Source organism: Labeo rohita, chromosome 5 (assembly GCF_022985175.1).
Source record: "Labeo rohita strain BAU-BD-2019 chromosome 5, IGBB_LRoh.1.0, whole genome shotgun sequence".
Classification (NCBI taxonomy): domain Eukaryota; kingdom Metazoa; phylum Chordata; class Actinopteri; order Cypriniformes; family Cyprinidae; genus Labeo; species Labeo rohita.
This window is the reverse complement of record NC_066873.1, coordinates 23,934,873-23,951,890: the sequence shown is the minus strand read 5'-3', so window position 1 is coordinate 23,951,890 and position 17,018 is coordinate 23,934,873. Positions and strand designations below refer to the sequence as shown.

General features: G+C 35.7%; 2 protein-coding genes across 3 annotated transcripts; one reads left to right on the top strand and one right to left on the bottom strand.

The window, feature by feature from the left end:
• Positions 1–789: 789 nt before the first annotated feature.
• Positions 790–2,441, bottom strand: rhogc (ras homolog gene family, member Gc). Its single transcript, XM_051111034.1, has 2 exons — positions 2,132–2,441; positions 790–1,826 (listed from the first exon to the last, which is right to left on the bottom strand). The coding sequence occupies exon 2, from the start codon at positions 1,801–1,803 to the stop codon at positions 1,228–1,230; it is 576 nt and encodes a 191-aa protein (XP_050966991.1). The 5' UTR covers positions 1,804–1,826; positions 2,132–2,441; the 3' UTR covers positions 790–1,227.
• Positions 2,442–4,986: 2,545 nt separating this feature from the next.
• micu2 (mitochondrial calcium uptake 2) lies at positions 4,987–16,202 on the top strand. Of its 2 annotated transcripts, XM_051110621.1 has the most exons (13): positions 4,987–5,232; positions 8,679–8,814; positions 9,159–9,227; positions 9,495–9,526; positions 9,684–9,759; positions 9,971–10,018; positions 11,338–11,420; positions 11,961–12,014; positions 12,181–12,275; positions 13,600–13,771; positions 14,571–14,679; positions 14,803–14,960; positions 15,260–16,202. In XM_051110621.1, the coding sequence occupies exons 1-13, from the start codon at positions 5,038–5,040 to the stop codon at positions 15,359–15,361; spliced, it is 1,329 nt and encodes a 442-aa protein (XP_050966578.1). In that variant the 5' UTR covers positions 4,987–5,037; the 3' UTR covers positions 15,362–16,202. The 2 variants fall into 2 exon arrangements, with proteins under 2 accessions (XP_050966578.1, XP_050966579.1); XM_051110622.1 differs by lacking the exon at positions 9,159–9,227.
• The last annotated feature ends 816 nt before the right edge of the window (positions 16,203–17,018 follow it).

The window sequence follows — 17,018 nt, the reverse complement described above, 5'->3', positions numbered from 1 at the left end:
AATGACAGTTTCAAGAAATAAAAACAGCTTTAATACTAAAAAAAAAGAGAATTGAGCCAATTTCTGGTGTGTTATTGATGTCCTAAAAACAAAATTGTTGAGAAAACAGCTTTTGGCTAAAAAAAAATTAAAAAGAAAAAGAAAACAGCTGATGTTTATCATATAAAAAGTAGACATTCAATATATAAAATGTAAATGAGGACCCAAATGAAGCCTTAACCTGAATGCTCTTAGTGTTTGTGCACATTAACTACAGTCTTGATGTTTCATTTTATAACGGAGATGAAAGACAGAGTGTTTATCTCCTCCATCAGTTCTTAATAGGGCACTTCATTGGAGTGGATCAACATTCATGGTAAAAATACAAATAATACAAATATTAGTGGCACTTCAGTTTCAAAAACAGGGTTGTAAATTGTGAGGGTTCAGGCACAATGAGCCAAATACAAAGATCTTCATTTCTAAAACAGCACTATATCCCTTCATTTACAGCTCTTATAGAAGGCAGGTGAGCTACAACAGCTCTCTGTAAACTTTCAGCAGCCCTTTCCAGCAATAAACGTCAAACTGGCACCCAAAGTAGCACCCTAGATGAAATGAGCAGAGAGAAAAGAGTTTATGAGATGTCAGAGAAGGGGCCAAGCACTAAAGGCACGCTGGGATTCCACAGCACTTCCTGATTTAAAAGTCGATCAATCCTACAAAGGCAACAATACGGAGAAAATGGCATGTTGTGGTAAGCATAGGTCATCAAGCCTTAGGGTCTCACATTAAAATACCACGCACATCAAGTGAATAGTGTTAACGATGCGGTATGGGAAAGACAGCACCTTCATAAGACATCCAGTCTGAACTTAGACTGAATTTACACTTTGGTGCATGAAATATCCTCTGAGTGATTTCTAAAAATATGCTGGGGTTTTTAAGGCCTTATTGGGAGGCAGAAGTCATCGATGCCTGTAGTCCTTCAGGCAAATCTACTTGGTCTTGGTCTGCCTGACTTTAGATTATTTATGTCTTAGGTGATATGTACTTATAGTTACACACAAATACACAAGCACACACAGTCTCAGTCTTCCTCATTAACAGTCTGTGCACCTATTGCTAACTGTAGTGTAGAGATACGAAACTAAAAGTGGTAGCAACACACATTTGCAGAGACGATCACATGACTAACTTACATTCCACCCTTCATAAAATCTCTCTCACGCACACACCCTCACGTAGTTATAACAGCACACATTTCTTAGTGTGCTTTTTGGCATTAGGGTAGAGAACGGCCCTGACTGCTTCGTTAAAGACCTCTCTGACCCCCTCTTGCAGAAGGGCCGAGCACTCCAGATATCGCACCGCACCAATGCTGCGGGCCAACGCGCTGCCCTGCTGCGGAGTGGTTGGACTCATCCCCTGCTCTTTCAGCTTCTCCAGGGTCTCCTTGTCCCCCCGCAGGTCTCTCTTAGTGCCTACCAGCAACACAGGCACGCCGGGACAGTGGTGGCACACCTCCGGGTGCCATTTATGCCGGACGTTGGCGTGAGAGGAAGGGCTGGCCACAGAGAAACAGATGATGAAGACGTGCGTCTGCGGGTAGGACAGGGTTCGCAGGCGGTCGTACTCCTCCTGACCGGCCGTGTCCCACAGGTTGAGGCTGACGGCACGGCCGTCCACACAGGTCTGAGTGCTGTAGTTGTCAAAAACCGTAGGAATGTACTCGTCTGGGAAGGCGTTAGTAGTGTAGGAGATCAACAGGCAGGTCTTTCCCACTGCACCATCGCCAACAACTACACACTTTATGGTCTGCATTTTGTTGCCTGGCACAGGGGTCCCTAAAAAAAGAGAAGAGATTGCATAACTCACTATACATGTACCAGACTTTTCAGACAACAGCCCAGACAGAAAAAAACAGCAGTTAAGACTACTATACAACAGTATAGTACATGTACACCTAATGCATATTAGTTATTTTTACATGAGAGACCTCTGCAAGTAACAAAGACCAAAACAAAGTAGAAAATCTGTTCAGCTAGTACGTTAGCAGCTGATCCGCTAACTAAAACAGGCAAATATGGGATTTAGTACGGCAGCACCACATTGCCGTTGCAAAAAGTCTACTTTTTAAAGCAAAACTCACTGTGTTTGGATGGTCTGGAGAGCTGGATGAGTGTTTGCTTTGAGCTGCTCAAGTTTCCATCATCGCAGCGGCAAGGGCGCTTTGCTAACCGACTAGCGGATGAGCCTCACATTAATCAGTTATTAAACATAGATAAACAACTCCCGAAGGTCTTGAACTACGCGTAACAACCGTACAAAACTTGAACGCACGTACAAAGTCTCGAAATGCTTTCAAATGCACATCATTTGAGGTATTTAAAACAAATTCTTCTATGGGATTCGCAGTCCTTTTCTCTCACTGGCTCATTCTTTAACTTACGGGTAACGGAGACGACATTGGGGAACACGCCCATGTCGCAAAGGTCTGTGGGAAACGCAGTATAGCTTGAGTAAGAACTACAAATGTTTTATTTACATTTACGTAAACATATATGAACGTATTAATAGTAATTAATAATATAATATTAACACAGGTATGACTGATTTAGGCTATTCATTTACTAAATATATGATCTTTTATATTGGTTTAGCATGACAATGAGAATGAGAATATATTCTATGTGTCTTTTTATGACATTTTCCACATATGTATGTCATATATATATAGTAATAATAATAAAAAAAATTGTGAATCTCAGTCCTTTATGGCTCGCGCTTTCACTTTACTGGTAACGGAGACGACGTTGTGGACCACGCAAAGGACTGTGGGAAATGTAGTTTCGGAGAAAAAACATAAACATACAAAATTAAAGATGTATGCTTAGTCTTTCATGCCGGCTTAAGCTGCAAATCAACTAAACCGCAATTTTAAGGAGTACTGCATAAAATATTACACCAAGAACAACGTGTAATTTTACCAATTCACCACTATAAGGTTCAGTTCAGATAAACATCAGAGTTATGCATTTTCACCAAAGTATATTTCTTCAATAATTTTGTATTTTATACTAATTTTAGATTGAAATAATGCAAGAATATTACAAGCATTTTAATATATATAAATATCACATTTTGTATTTTGATGTATCATGTACAGTTAAAGTCAAGTGTTTACACATACCTTGCAGAAAATGCAAGATGCTAATTTTACCAAAATAAGAGGGATCATACAAAATGCATGTTATTTTTTTTATTTAATACTAACTTGTATAAGATATTTCACATAAAAGACGTTTACATATAATCCACAAGAGAAAATAATAGATGAATTTATAAAAATGACCCTGTTCAAAAGTTTACATACACTTGATTCTTAATACTGTGTTGTTACCTGAATGATCCACAGCTGTTTTCTTTTTGTGTTTAATGATAGTTTTTCATGAGTCACTTGTTTGTCTTGAACAGTTAAACTACCAGCTGTTCTTCTTTCTTAAGGTCCCACAAATTCTTTGGTTTTTCAGCATTTTTTGTATTTTCCAACAATGTATGTTCTGAGATCCAACTTTTCACACTTAGGACAACTGAGGAACTCCTATGCAACTATTATGAAAATTCAAACACTCACTGATGCTCCAGAAGGAAACACAATGCAGCAAGAGCCGGGGGGTTGAAAACTTTTGAATTTGAAGATCAGGGTAAATTTAACTTATATTGTCTTCTGGGGAACATGTAAGTATCTTCTGTAGCTTCTGAAAGGCAGTACTGAATGAAAAAAAAAGAAGATTTTAGACAAAATAAGAAAAATATACACCTCCTCATTCCATTCAAAAGTTTTCACGCCTGGCTCTTAATGCATTGTTTTTCCTTGAGCATCAGTGAGTGTTTGAACCTTCTGTAATTGTTGCATTTGAGTCCCTCAGTTGTCCTCAGTGTGAAAAGATGGATTTCAAAACCATACAGTCGTTGTTGGAAAGAGTTCAAATACACAAAAATGCTGAAAAACCAAAGAATTTGTGGGACCTGAAGGACTTTTCTGAAGAACAGCAGGCAGTTTAACTGTTCAGGACAAACCAGGGACTCATTAACAACTATCAACCACAACAACAACAACAAAATAAATAAATAAACAGCTGTGGCTCATTCAGGTAATAACACAGTATTAAGAATCAAGTGTATGTACATTTTTGAACAGGGTCATTTTTATAAATTCAGCTATTATTTTCTCTTGTGGACTATATGTAAATACATTTTATGTGAAATATCTTATTCAGATCAGTACTAAATAAAAAAAATTGCATGCATTTTCTATTATATATATTATTTTTGTATTATATATATACATTTTGTATTACTATATATATTTTGGTTAAATAATTAACATTTTGCAGATTCTGCAAGGTGTATGTAAACTTTTGACTTCAACTGTATGCGCTGTCATTCAGGTGTGTAAAATCTCTTTACCTGCTCTCTCACCTATAAGCTGCTGTTCTGTGTTTCAGAATGTGGACTTTACCCTGTCCCATCCTTTTCTGCTATTTATCTCCCATCATGGACTATGAATATACAGTCATAAATTCCCACAAGTTACTTACAAACCAGTGTTTTGCTGTGCCACACAAAGTATTTTACTTCAACTATTTTAATTAAACGCTAAGCAGTTAAGCACGTTATCTTTATTTTATTTTTTAAAATTAGTTAATTTATTTATTTTAAATAAAGTTGTTGATCTGTAATGTCTGGAAGACTGTCATAGGTATGTAAATAATATTTCTAATATCGCTTCTCCAGAGTAAACCGAAGAAGATGGTCACGTTCCATATACGTATGAATATACACGGCGTGGCTACAAATGACTATGATTAAGAATGACTAAAACATCAGCAATGTTTAACTTACTTGTGCGAACTGGTGCGACTTCAATTATAATCAACTGTCACAAGCAGTGTAGACATGCTGTCAGCCGGATGGGGGCGCCAAATCACAGCGTCTTATCAGTCTAACTTGACTATCGACCAAAGTAGGCTGATAAAAACTTCCCGTAGAATAATGGCGACTTGGGCCAGGTTAGGCGTTAGTTTGCGGAATACGATTAGACGTTTCTGGCCTCTCAGAAATACAGGGTATGGTCGTGCTGTTGGAGCGGGTCTTCTGGGTTCTGTTGTAGCAAGCGGATTTATTCACTATAAAAATGAACCACGATGGAGACTTTGGCCACACGTCGTGTACGCGGAGGACGCTAAGGTAAACAAACTTTTCTAGTCAGAGAAAACTTTTCAAATCACGTCTTAACTACTTCGAAAGTGATGTTGTCTGTGAAGTTAAAGACTTAACAGACGCACTGTCATGTCGTCTGTTTGTTCGCACTGTTTGATACAGTCATCTGTTAAATCTGAAATATTAAAGAGGAACCAACTGATATTTACATTTAATAAACGGGTTATTAAACGTGTTTTATTGAAGTGTGTCTAAACTGTAGCCTATGTGGAGTCTCAGTAAAGCCTTATATGTCCTCTGTTGCAAATGTTTGTTTATGTACACATATTTTAGATGGTTTACAATAGATTGTTGCCATCACAATGTAGGTGGAGCTCTGTATAGTGTCATAGCAAACTGTAGCTACTATGTGTCAGTTAGGTTACGTAATTAAATTAAATTAAAATCTTGAACATCTAACTTAAAAAGTAAGATGTTACAACAAGAGTCAGGAGTTCATTAATGAAGTAAATATCCGTGACCACATATACTGTAACTGTAAGAACTCGATAAACAGCTTAAACTGTTCTAAAGTAATGTTATAATTGCAGGTGTTTTATTCTTTGTAAACATTTGCTGAAGAAAAAATATTTGTAATAAATTTGTTACATAATTGTTGTGCAACAGAAAGTAACAAGTATGAAATCTTGAATCCACATTTGGCTCTCTTGCAGTATTTTTTTAGCATTTACAGTCATGTGAAAAAGTTTGGACACCCTATTGAATTCCATGGTTTTCCGTATCAGGACATCGTTAAAAAAAACTGGTCCTTGGCTGGTCTTAAAATTTTGAAAATAAAACCTCAGATGAACAAAAACACATGGGAAATTGCACTGTGTCATTATTTACTGAACAAAAATAAAGGCAACATGGAAAAGCCATGTGTGACAAAGTTAGGACACCCTTACTGTTAACATTGGAATTAACAGGGTAAATCACAGTCAAGCACTGCTGATCAAATACCTTTGATTAACTGATCATCGGCAAGGTGCTTCATAGGCTCCATCTGTCTAGAAGCAAGCTGGCTAAAATGTACCCAGGGTCAGACTCATCTTGCCCCAGATGTGGTTTAGAACCAGCAGATTTAAGTCACATGTTCTGGGGATGCCCAAGATTAAAAGGTTTTTGGATTGATATCTTCAGAACATTCTCATCTATATGTAACAAAGATATGGACCCTAATCCCTTGACATCCATTTTCGGTGTAGTGCCGGAAGAAATTAATTTATCAGCTAATCAGCTAGAAATAATTGCCTTTTCCTCACTTTTGGCTAGACGCCTGATTCTTCTCAGTTGGAAGAAAGCAAGGCCACCATGTCACAAACACTGGGTAGCAGAGGTGATGTCTTGTCTTAAACTTGAGCATCTCAAGTACACAATCCGAGGCTCCTCTGTAAAGTTGTATAGGGTCTGGCAGCCCTTCTTATCTTACATTGAATCATCATGGGCCACAAATTTATAATTGATCATAATTGACCCCCCCCCCTTTTTTTTTTTTTTTTTTTTCCTTTCTTAAGGGGTGAGTTTGTAGTTGTGTTTTGATGTGAAATATGTGAGTTAAGTAGAATGTTATATATGTTTGTATGGTTGTGATTGTGTAATAACAAAAACCAATAAAAATATTTGAACTAACTGATCATCGGCAAGTCTGAGCGCCTCTATAAAAGCATAAGCTTTGGCAGTTTGCTGGTCTGGAGCCTTCAGGTGTGTGTTAACACAATACCAAGGAGGTAAGACATCAGCAATCATCTTAGAGAAGCAATTTTTTATGCCATCAATCTGAGAAGAGTAATACGGCCATTTCCAAACAATCTGACATTTATTCACAAGTGGGAGACATTTAAAACAGACACCTCTCCTTCCAGAAGTGGACGTCCCAGAAGATTTACCCCAAGATCAGACCGTGTAAAGCTCAGAGAAACAGCAGACAACCAAAGAACTACACGTTATACTCTACAGGCCTCAGTTAATATGTTAAATGATAAAGTTCATGACAATACAATTAGAAAAATATGGGACAAAAATGGCATGTTTGGAAGGCTTGGCAAAAGAAAGCCTCTTCTATCTAAAAAAAAACATTGCAGCACAGTTTAAGTCTGCAAAGTTGCATCTGAACAAAACACAAGTCTTCTAGAATAATGTCCTCTGAACAGACGAGACCGAAGTGGAGATGTTTGGCCATAATGCACAGCGCCAAGTTTGGTGAAAACCTAAAGAGCATATTAGCACAAACACCTCATACCAAAAAACAAGCATGCTGGAGGAGGGCTGATCATTTTGGGCTTGATTTGTAGCCACAAGTCCTGGGCACCTCACAGTCAATGAGTTGGCCTTGAACTCCTCTGTATATCAAAATATTCTAGAGTCAAATGCGAGGGCATCTGTCTGACATCTATAGTTGGGCCAAAATTGGGTCATGTAGCAGGACAATGATCCCAAGCACACCAGCAAATCTACAACAGAATGGCTGAAAAGAAAAGAATCAAGGTGTTGCAATAGCCCAGTCCAAGTCCAGAGCTCATCCTGACTCAAATGCTGTGGTGAGAGCTGTGCGTAAACAAGTGCCCACAACCTCATAAACTGGAGCAATGTTGAAAAGAAGAGTGGTCCAAATTCCTCCAGCGCGATGTGAGAGACTGATGAAGTCACACAGAAAATTAACGCTTCAAGTTATTGCTGCTAAAAGTGGATCTACAGGTAATTGACTCATAGGGTGTCCTAACTTTGTCACACATGGCCTTTCCATCTTGGCTGTATTTTTCTTAAATAAATAATGACACTGTGTGATATGTCATGTGATGACGTTTATCTGAGGATTTATTTTCCAAATTTTAAGACCTGCCAAGGACCAAACAATTTTTTATTATGTCCTGATACAGAAAACCATGAAATTCAATAGGGTGTCCTAACTTTTTCACATGACTGTATATATGCTACTATAATATTATTTTATAGTTTAAATTACTTTTTACTATTATATTTAGATTTTAATTTTAAGTTTTAGAATTTTGTTATGTGCCATAGTCTTTTTTTATTAGTTTTTTAATATTTCAATTTTAACTTTAAGTTTAAAAGTTAAACTTTAGTCATTTGTCAACGCAACATTTAAAATGTGTACGTTTTAATGTTTTTATTTAATATTTATATTTTATATTATTTCACATTTTTTCTAATAATTTTTTCTATCATTGTAGGTAACAATAACAACACTGCTCCCCTTCTTGCCTCCTGCTTAAAGTCATAGAATAGTCAGAGATTTTTTGTTTAAAATGACACTGAACTTTCCAGTTTCAACATTATTTCAATTTACTGTAAAGAAAAGAATTCATAATTCTGATGTTTTATAATTCTAGAGTCCTAATTCTAGTTCTAGAGATGCACTGCTCATAAATAAAACGCCTGGTCTTTCTCTCCATTTTTGTATATCTGTAAAGAGGGAGGAGATCACAGTGCCACCAGTGTCCATGAGGCGCCTGCGGTTTAACCAGTTTGCCTCCATGATCTATGAAGAAGAGCCATACATGACACCCAGAGACTTCCTCCATTCAGTTATGATGGAGAAGGTGGACCGTAAGTGACATAGCACCATATGGATGTGTGAACACTCAAAACAAACAAACATACACTAGGGAGGCTATATATATATAAATTATTATTTGATATTGTGCTTGCATTGTTATTTTACTTGACATTTGGATTACACTTTATTTTAAGGTGTCCTTTTTGCAGTATAATTACATAATTATATGGTTAGGGTTGGTTTAGCGTTGCATTTTAAGTATGCAAAATGCACTATTATTACCATAGTAAGTACATGGAACGTGATACAAGGACCCTGTGAAATAAAGTGTTAATCACATTTGATTTTATGTAAATGTACCCACATTTGATAAAATGTTAACTCTTTATAATAGCTGTTCATCTTATCAAAGCAATCTTACAGCGAAAGACCACAGAACACAAAGACTCTAAAATGCTGACATGTACGTTTTTCTCACTTACATTCTCATTTATATAAGGGTGTTTCTGGTGAGTGTGCGTCTGGGTGAAAATACTGTTTCTCTGGAAGTAATCACCTCTACATTTTAGTCCTTGTATTCATAACGTGGGCATAATGTAATCCAAGATCTCTTCAAACACGACTACAGGCCTCAAAACGATTTTTCTGTTAACTATGTTTCTGTTTTTCTGTTATTTTCACTATGCTGCAAAATATTGTTACAGCAATCTTTGATCTTTCTCTCTTACAGGCAAACTACAGAAAAAAGTGCTGACTAAAGCAGTAAGTGCAATTAGTTAGTTTGCATGAATGTTACTCCAAACACAAGGAGACTTGTTCTAAATGAATACTGTAATTATTGTGTACGATGTGTGAGTTTGCTGGAAATCTCACTGACACAGTCAAAGCTTTGCCTAACATCTGATTGGTCCGTGGACAGGATGTGGACGATATGATAAGGGTGGCTTCTAGGGCTGAGGCTGGAAATAACATGTTCAGAGGAATCGGAGACAAAGGTATATGTTAAACAAACACATGCCTCATGTATGCCAGAGTCCACCTGCCTTAGTAAAGTACTAGTTTTTGTGTGTACTGGAGCAAGTGCTATAATAACAATTTTTTTTTAAATAGTATGGTTTATAAAAACATATATTTTTACATAATTGAATGTTTTAATTAACAATATTAGGATTGAATATTAATACGTCTCCTGAACCATTGTTTTAGGGCTGATCTCTTACACAGAGTACCTGTTTCTCCTCACTATTCTTACAAGTAAGTATTTCCTAACCTTTTTACAAAATGTCATATACAGTGTGCTATCAGTGCCAGTCCAGTGTCTCTATGTCACTGCTTAGTAATGTGCTTTTAACTACTTGACAATCAGATGAACTGAAATTTTTAGTCATAGTCATTTGTAAACAAAAATGGGCACAAAGCACTGTTGTACTGTACAATTTTATTTTGGTGACATTCCTGATATCTGATTCTTTGACACTGTATCAAAATGCACCGTGCTGCACCACTACTGAACTAACAGCATCATGGAAAAATTAGTTTTGGCTGAGATTGCAGTAATAATAATACAGACGCTATAAATGTAATGCTGTAAATCAGTGCATCATTGTACTCACTGGTTGCATGCAGTATTAAACGTACAGCATATCGCCTAGTTCCAATTAGAGATTTGATGACTTGTTTTGCTACAAAAAAAAAATTGTTGATAAAATCATAGAACGAAATCAGAATATGTCCTCACGATTCTCATTCCTTGTTCTGAAAACTCACAGAAGACAGGTAGGAAGAAAACTGACTCACTGTTTAATCACGGAAGTTTCAGCATCACAATTAATTGTTCTTTAACTGCTTGAATATAACCAAAGATTATAGTTGGTCTGTACAGGAATAGATGCACAAAAAGACAAAGTAAAACATTTAGGCATGTTTAGAGTTCTATGTTTGTTTTTGATATAACGTTTTTTTTTTAATTTATTGACAAATCCAAATATATTGCATATTGTACATGCATGCGCAAAGTCTGTTATAATCAGTTAAGTACTCTATGCTGCACATTGTGTTTACACTTTGTTATAATGAGAACAACACCCGAACAAAGACTCTGACGATTTGAGCGGTGAGTGGATTCTAACTTAAACGCCTCTGATTGGCTGTTGGGTTCAAGAACTTGGCTATTGCTCAACGCTGCAAAAACGCGTTGAAGCAAAACCGATCTCCTGAGTGCAAACCATAACGCACTGGATAGTTTGCCAAATCTCCAATGAAATGTCTTTATTACAGCTTTATCTGAGGGTGCTGTTGTTTTCATTTGAGGGTGCACCCCCGTAGAACCAGGCCTGCCATAACATCACAATTGTATCAGTTATAATTAGTGATATTGACTGACATTGACCTGTAATACACCAAACCATTTCATTACTTTCCTTTATACTCATCTGTTTTCCTCTTGTGGCAATACATTTTGTGTGTGTGGCGCCAGGGGTGGGGGGTCTGATTTTCTCACTTGAGGGGTCACAGATTATTCCAGAAATCCGGTATTCATTGCTTTACTCAGTTTAACTGCACTGTGATTCCAGAACCTCAAACAGGATTTCATATTGCTTTCAAAATGCTTGATATTGATGGCAATGAGCATGTGGACAAGAAGGAATTTCAGAAGGTATGGAATGTCTTTTTACATTGGATTATATGACAAAAGTTGAAAAGTGCTAATGCTGTATTAAAACACTTTGCGTATAATTATGTGAAGATATGTGCAGAATTAAGAAAGTTCCCCTGACTGGATTTTTAACATTCTGGAATGTAAGTAATGTGGTCATTAGGGTGTATCTGCTTTGTGTTTCTGTTAATGCTGGCATGAGGTGAGGCCGATGTGCAACAGGTATGTGGGAGTTGTTGATGCATGATTGGTGCATGATAGGAGCATCAGAAAAATGCATTCATTTATTTAGAATTTAGTTAGATTTAAATGTTGAGTCTGTTCACATGTATCAGTGTGCCATGTGGTTGTGGACTAGAAGATTCACTAAAGCTGAAAAAGCTATTTGAATAGACTCATCATTTCCTTTAGAGCAGATATACATCCCACCTTAACACACAAACATGCATAAACACAAGAGAATCAGAGTGAATAAGAGTCAGTTATTTGAATGTCACTTCTTTTACCAGTGGTGTACTAACTGTGCTATGTTTTTTGAAGCTGAAGAGAATAATTCGACCGAGGAAAGAGCTTCTAAACCAGAGTGGGACAGAGGTGGGAGATGTTGTGTAACTTCAGCAACTTTGCATGTTATGTGAAAATTTAAATTATGTTGTTTTTATATTTATAGAAATTATGCCTTGTTGTTTTTAATATCTAAGATCTGTTGTATTGAATAGTTATGTTGTTATACTGAATAGCTTTGTCTGTTTCTTTACAGCTTTCAGACAGTGTTGATGAGGTCAACACTACACTACAGGTGTTCTTTTTTGGGAAAAATGGAAAGAATAAACTCCAGTACAAAGATTTTTGCAGGTAAAGTTGCTTTACCCCCAATTCACACTCTATGTGTTTACTTTAATATGTTAGTGTCTGTATGATATAAACATTTTCTTCACATATGCTACAAAAATAACTAAATAAATTCTATAATGATAGAATTTTAAAATTGGGATGTTTTTATTAAATGTGGACATGAGATTAGCAGAATACAGCAACATGTACTTTAGACCTCCAATAAAAAAAATATAGATATAATATAATATAGGGGCTGGATTTTGACACAAATTTTATTATTCACAAGCTTGCGATTTCCAATTCGATTCGGTACAGTACATGCCAAATTTTCCTTAGGAAAAAAAATCTCCCAACTAATGCTGTAAAATATACATGAAGGTCAGTTGGTACTACATTACTATAATATTTCATTGAAAGGTTTAAAATTAACTGATTCATATACAAAAGCATAAATGAATCTAAATGAATCTAATAAGTTTTTATAATAGCCTAATAAAGTTACAGTTACATAATATCTGTATTTCTGCTCCAATTAGTTTTTTTGAAATGTAAACATTTTAATGGTTGGCTGTCATAAAAACTTGATTTTTTTCAAACATAAATTAAACATTAAACAACAGTAAAGTTTATAATGACTATCTTATATGGTGCATATTTTTTAGCAAATTCTCTCCTCTAGAGTTTTTCAAGCTAATGAGTTTATGGTCAAAGAATCATTTTTTTCCTGAGGTAAATTTGACATTACATGACATATTGTTTACAAAATGTTATGTTGACCTCTTTCCACGGTTGAAACGCTGATTAAGAGATTACATGAGACAGGATACAGATTTAGAAAAGTTGTACTCTTTTAACATACCTTTGGATGTTAATTCATGTTTATTTCATGCAGAAACTGGAATTAAAGTGGAGATGATCAGTTCATGTGTGCTTCATGCTGCCACTTATTGAATTGAGGCACTACAGCGATCTGTCACTCCACATTAAACAGCACCAAAATGGCATTTATTTTTGAGTAGTGTAATCAGATGGACAGAATATGAAATCTGAGACTGTTTCATATCCAAATTAACAAAGCATATTGCAATTTATTGGATGGGATGTGCGCTACAATATTCTGTTCATTAACTGAAAGCAGGCTAATCAGTTTTTGGAATTAAGAATCGATAACTTTTTAAAAAACGAGAATCAATCCCTATTTTTTTCCCAGTCCTAATAGAACATATGAACATTCTTCAAAGTAAACCGGCTCTCCAAGTACAACTGCTAGGACACTATCCTGTGTTTTAACTTTGTTTAGCCTTGAGAGAGGTATTGCAAAGAATGTTTTGGTTTTGTGTAGGTTTATGGAAGACCTGCAGGCAGAAGTGCAAGAAGTTGAGTTCCTGCGGTTTTCTAAAGGGATGAAGACCATGAGGCGGGAGGACTTTGCTGATTGGCTGCTTCACTACACCAATGAACAGAACAATGAGGCATACTGGGACAACGTGAGAAAGAGGATCCCTACTGGACAGGTAACATGTTTTAAACACTGTCACTGATAGTCCTGAGTATTATTACAATTTCTACTGTTTAAAACAAACCAACTTGGCTAAAGACTGATCTTAGGTCATTATTTCTAGTTTGAGAGGAATAGATTCTAAATGTAACTAGTAAGTGGCAAAGAAGCCAGAGATTTCCAGCATATACACTTTTTTCTTTAACGCAGAAGTAGGCCTATGGGTTACACTTCTGTATAATTATCCGTTATTGGGAAATAACAAGAAGAATAGCAATGTGCTGTAAACTGTAAAACTGTTTGCACTACAAACCAGCGTGTTCATAATTAAGATAATACATTAAAAAGTGTGGTAAGACACACACGCAAAATGAGCTGTTTTGTAAAGCTAAAAATAGCTGGACGCAGACAAGACCGGAAACCATTTACAAATGGCTGCTCCCACTCTTACGGGAAGAAACAGGCGGATAGATGAAAAATGTGATGAAAAATTTACAGTCCACCTAGAGTTGGACAATTGGCATGTAGAGGACTCTGGAGCCTGCTGACCTGTTTGCCAAGTGCCGTTTATGATGAAAACCATCACCTGACTAACTAAAATGATATCAATAAAATAATATAAAACGCATGCTAGGTTGCATTACATTGTACATTTAAATTGTAATATAAAGTAATATAAAGTTAAAAGTAAATGTTATCTACACCAGAAGAAATGTTGAAATTGCACATTCATAGCATCCTGTAGCAGTATTATACATCCATTTGTAGATTTTAAAGTTTCTGACTTTTTTTTTTTTTAAATATGTATTTGTCAGAGCATCACCTTTGATGAATTTAAAGCATTCTGTCTCTTTACCAACCATCTGGAGGACTTTGCCTTCTCAGTCAAAATGATTAATGATGCCAACCGGCCAATAGGATTGGGTAAGACTGATCTGGATGCCAGTAGTTATTAACTTTTAATAATAAATAATTGATTGTCCTCAATGCATTTGTATTGATAGTAACTGAAATGCATAGCACTCTCCCTTAATTTTTGCTCCATAGCTGAGTTTAAGCGAGCAGTGAAGATAGCGACAGGTCATGAACTTTCAGAAAACGTCCTGGACACAGTTTTTAAGATCTTTGACCTGGACGGGGACAACTGTCTGAGCCATAAGGAGTTTCTCGCCGTGATGAAAGACAGAGTACTTCGTGGACTCCGGGTGAGAAAGCATTTAGCCCATTAATTGATAATTAATTATTAATTTCCATAGTTTCATTTAGTTAATTTGGAATGTTATGCTATTAATCATTTAATAAGTATCATTAGTGTTAAAAATGTTATTAGTACTAAAATCTGACATAAATGCTAATGTCTATTCCAACAACAATGCACATGATGGACATTAATTTGAAGAGCAATTATAGCCAAAACTTGTGACAGTAGTTATTAATCTTTGTGATTGTGGCTCAGTGCAGTAACCGGTAGACTTACTGTAGATTGCACCTGTGTGTTGTATAGGTTCAGCCCCAGCATGGTATTTCTGGTTTTTGGAAATGTGTGAAACGAGAAACACTGCAAGGAGCTCAAGAGGCTCTCCGTGAAACTGGCAGCCCTGTCTGACACATGAAGATGTGTGCCTGGTCAGATGTGGTGATACATGCGATTCCATATATGTCTATGGAGGAGAATGGTACATAATTAATTACAAGCACCAGGGATTGTTAGTTGTACTGTCAGTAAACTTTTGCTTTAAAATGTTTACATGGTCCAAAGAAAATATTGCTTTTGAAGTGATATTGCTGTTGGCCGAAACATAAAAAAGAAACAATGTTAATATAAAAATTGGTTAGTTCATGGTTATGAGCTTTATTAAAAAATCTGTGTTGTCTTTCGACCTTGAATTTGTGAAATGGCCTGTGAACACTCCCAACAAGGTTACACTGTCAGTTAATGATTTGTTTTTGTGTGGATAACTGTTTAATAGGAAACACATTTTTTAATTATATATAGCCTTAATTTTACTTTGGATGTGGTGTTGTTTACATGTACTCTGTATGTGAACCTTTGCTGTTATGGAAGTTCATAACACATTACCCTGTGGATAATCTGCATGTAATGCAGATTTTATGAATTATGCAATTATCACCCCAAATCTCCAGTACAGAACACTTTTATACTGGATTCAGTTGCTTTTGGGACTGTTTTGTGACTAAAGAAATGAGCAGTTCCATTTTTTTGTCCTTTTTGAGTTTCACTTGTGAAATTCAAATTGTGACTGTGAAATGCAATTGTAAGACATGAGGTATTTGTGAGGACAATCTGTGGATTTTTTTTTTTCTTCAGTTATTTTTGCTAGCTGGTGTATTGTATACGTGTTATTTTTATTTCTGGGGCACTTTTCGATATTTAAAGAAATGCTATTAATGCATTAATTTTCCTATAATAAAAGAAACTGAAATCATATGATGACTATCAGTTACTTAAAATATTACAGTGATTCAGAACATTAAGTGTACGGATTCACATACACTACCAGTCAAAAGACTTTTAATGTTTTTTTTTTTTTAAATAGTCTCTTCTGCTCATCAAGCCTGCATTTATTTAATCCAAAGTACTGCAAAACAGTACAATTTTGATGTAGTTTTACAATTTAAAATAACTGTTTTCTATTCGAATATATTTTAAAATGTAACTTATTCCTGTGATTTCAAAAGCTGAATTTGTACCATCATTACTCCAGTCACATGATCCTTCAGAAATTATTTACTGCGCCAAAAATATTGATAATAATAGTAATAATTTTTTTTTTAAATCAGCATATTAGAATGATTTCTGAAGGATCATGTGACACTAAAGACTGGAGTAATGATACTGAAAACTTAGCTTTGATCACAGGAAAAAAATACATTTTGAAATATATTCAAATAGAAAGCAGTTATTTTAAATAGTAAAACATTTAAAAATGTTACTGTTTTTGCTGTACTTCGGATCAAATAAATGCAGGCTTGGTGAGCAGAAGTGACTTCTTTTAAAAACATTTAAAAATGTACTGTTCAAAAACTTTTGACTGGTAGTGTAGTTCATTGTCTTGCTGTAATCGTAAATGATCTGCTGTGTTGCAAAATGCAATTTATTCCACATTGTAGACTCTAAAAGCTGCTCTTTATTTAATAACCCCTATATGTAACATTATGCTATTATTGTAATAGGCGAATTTAGTTAAAGAACAAGTTGCTAAACTAGTGAGTCTGAAACTTGCTACCGTCGAAAAGCTCTT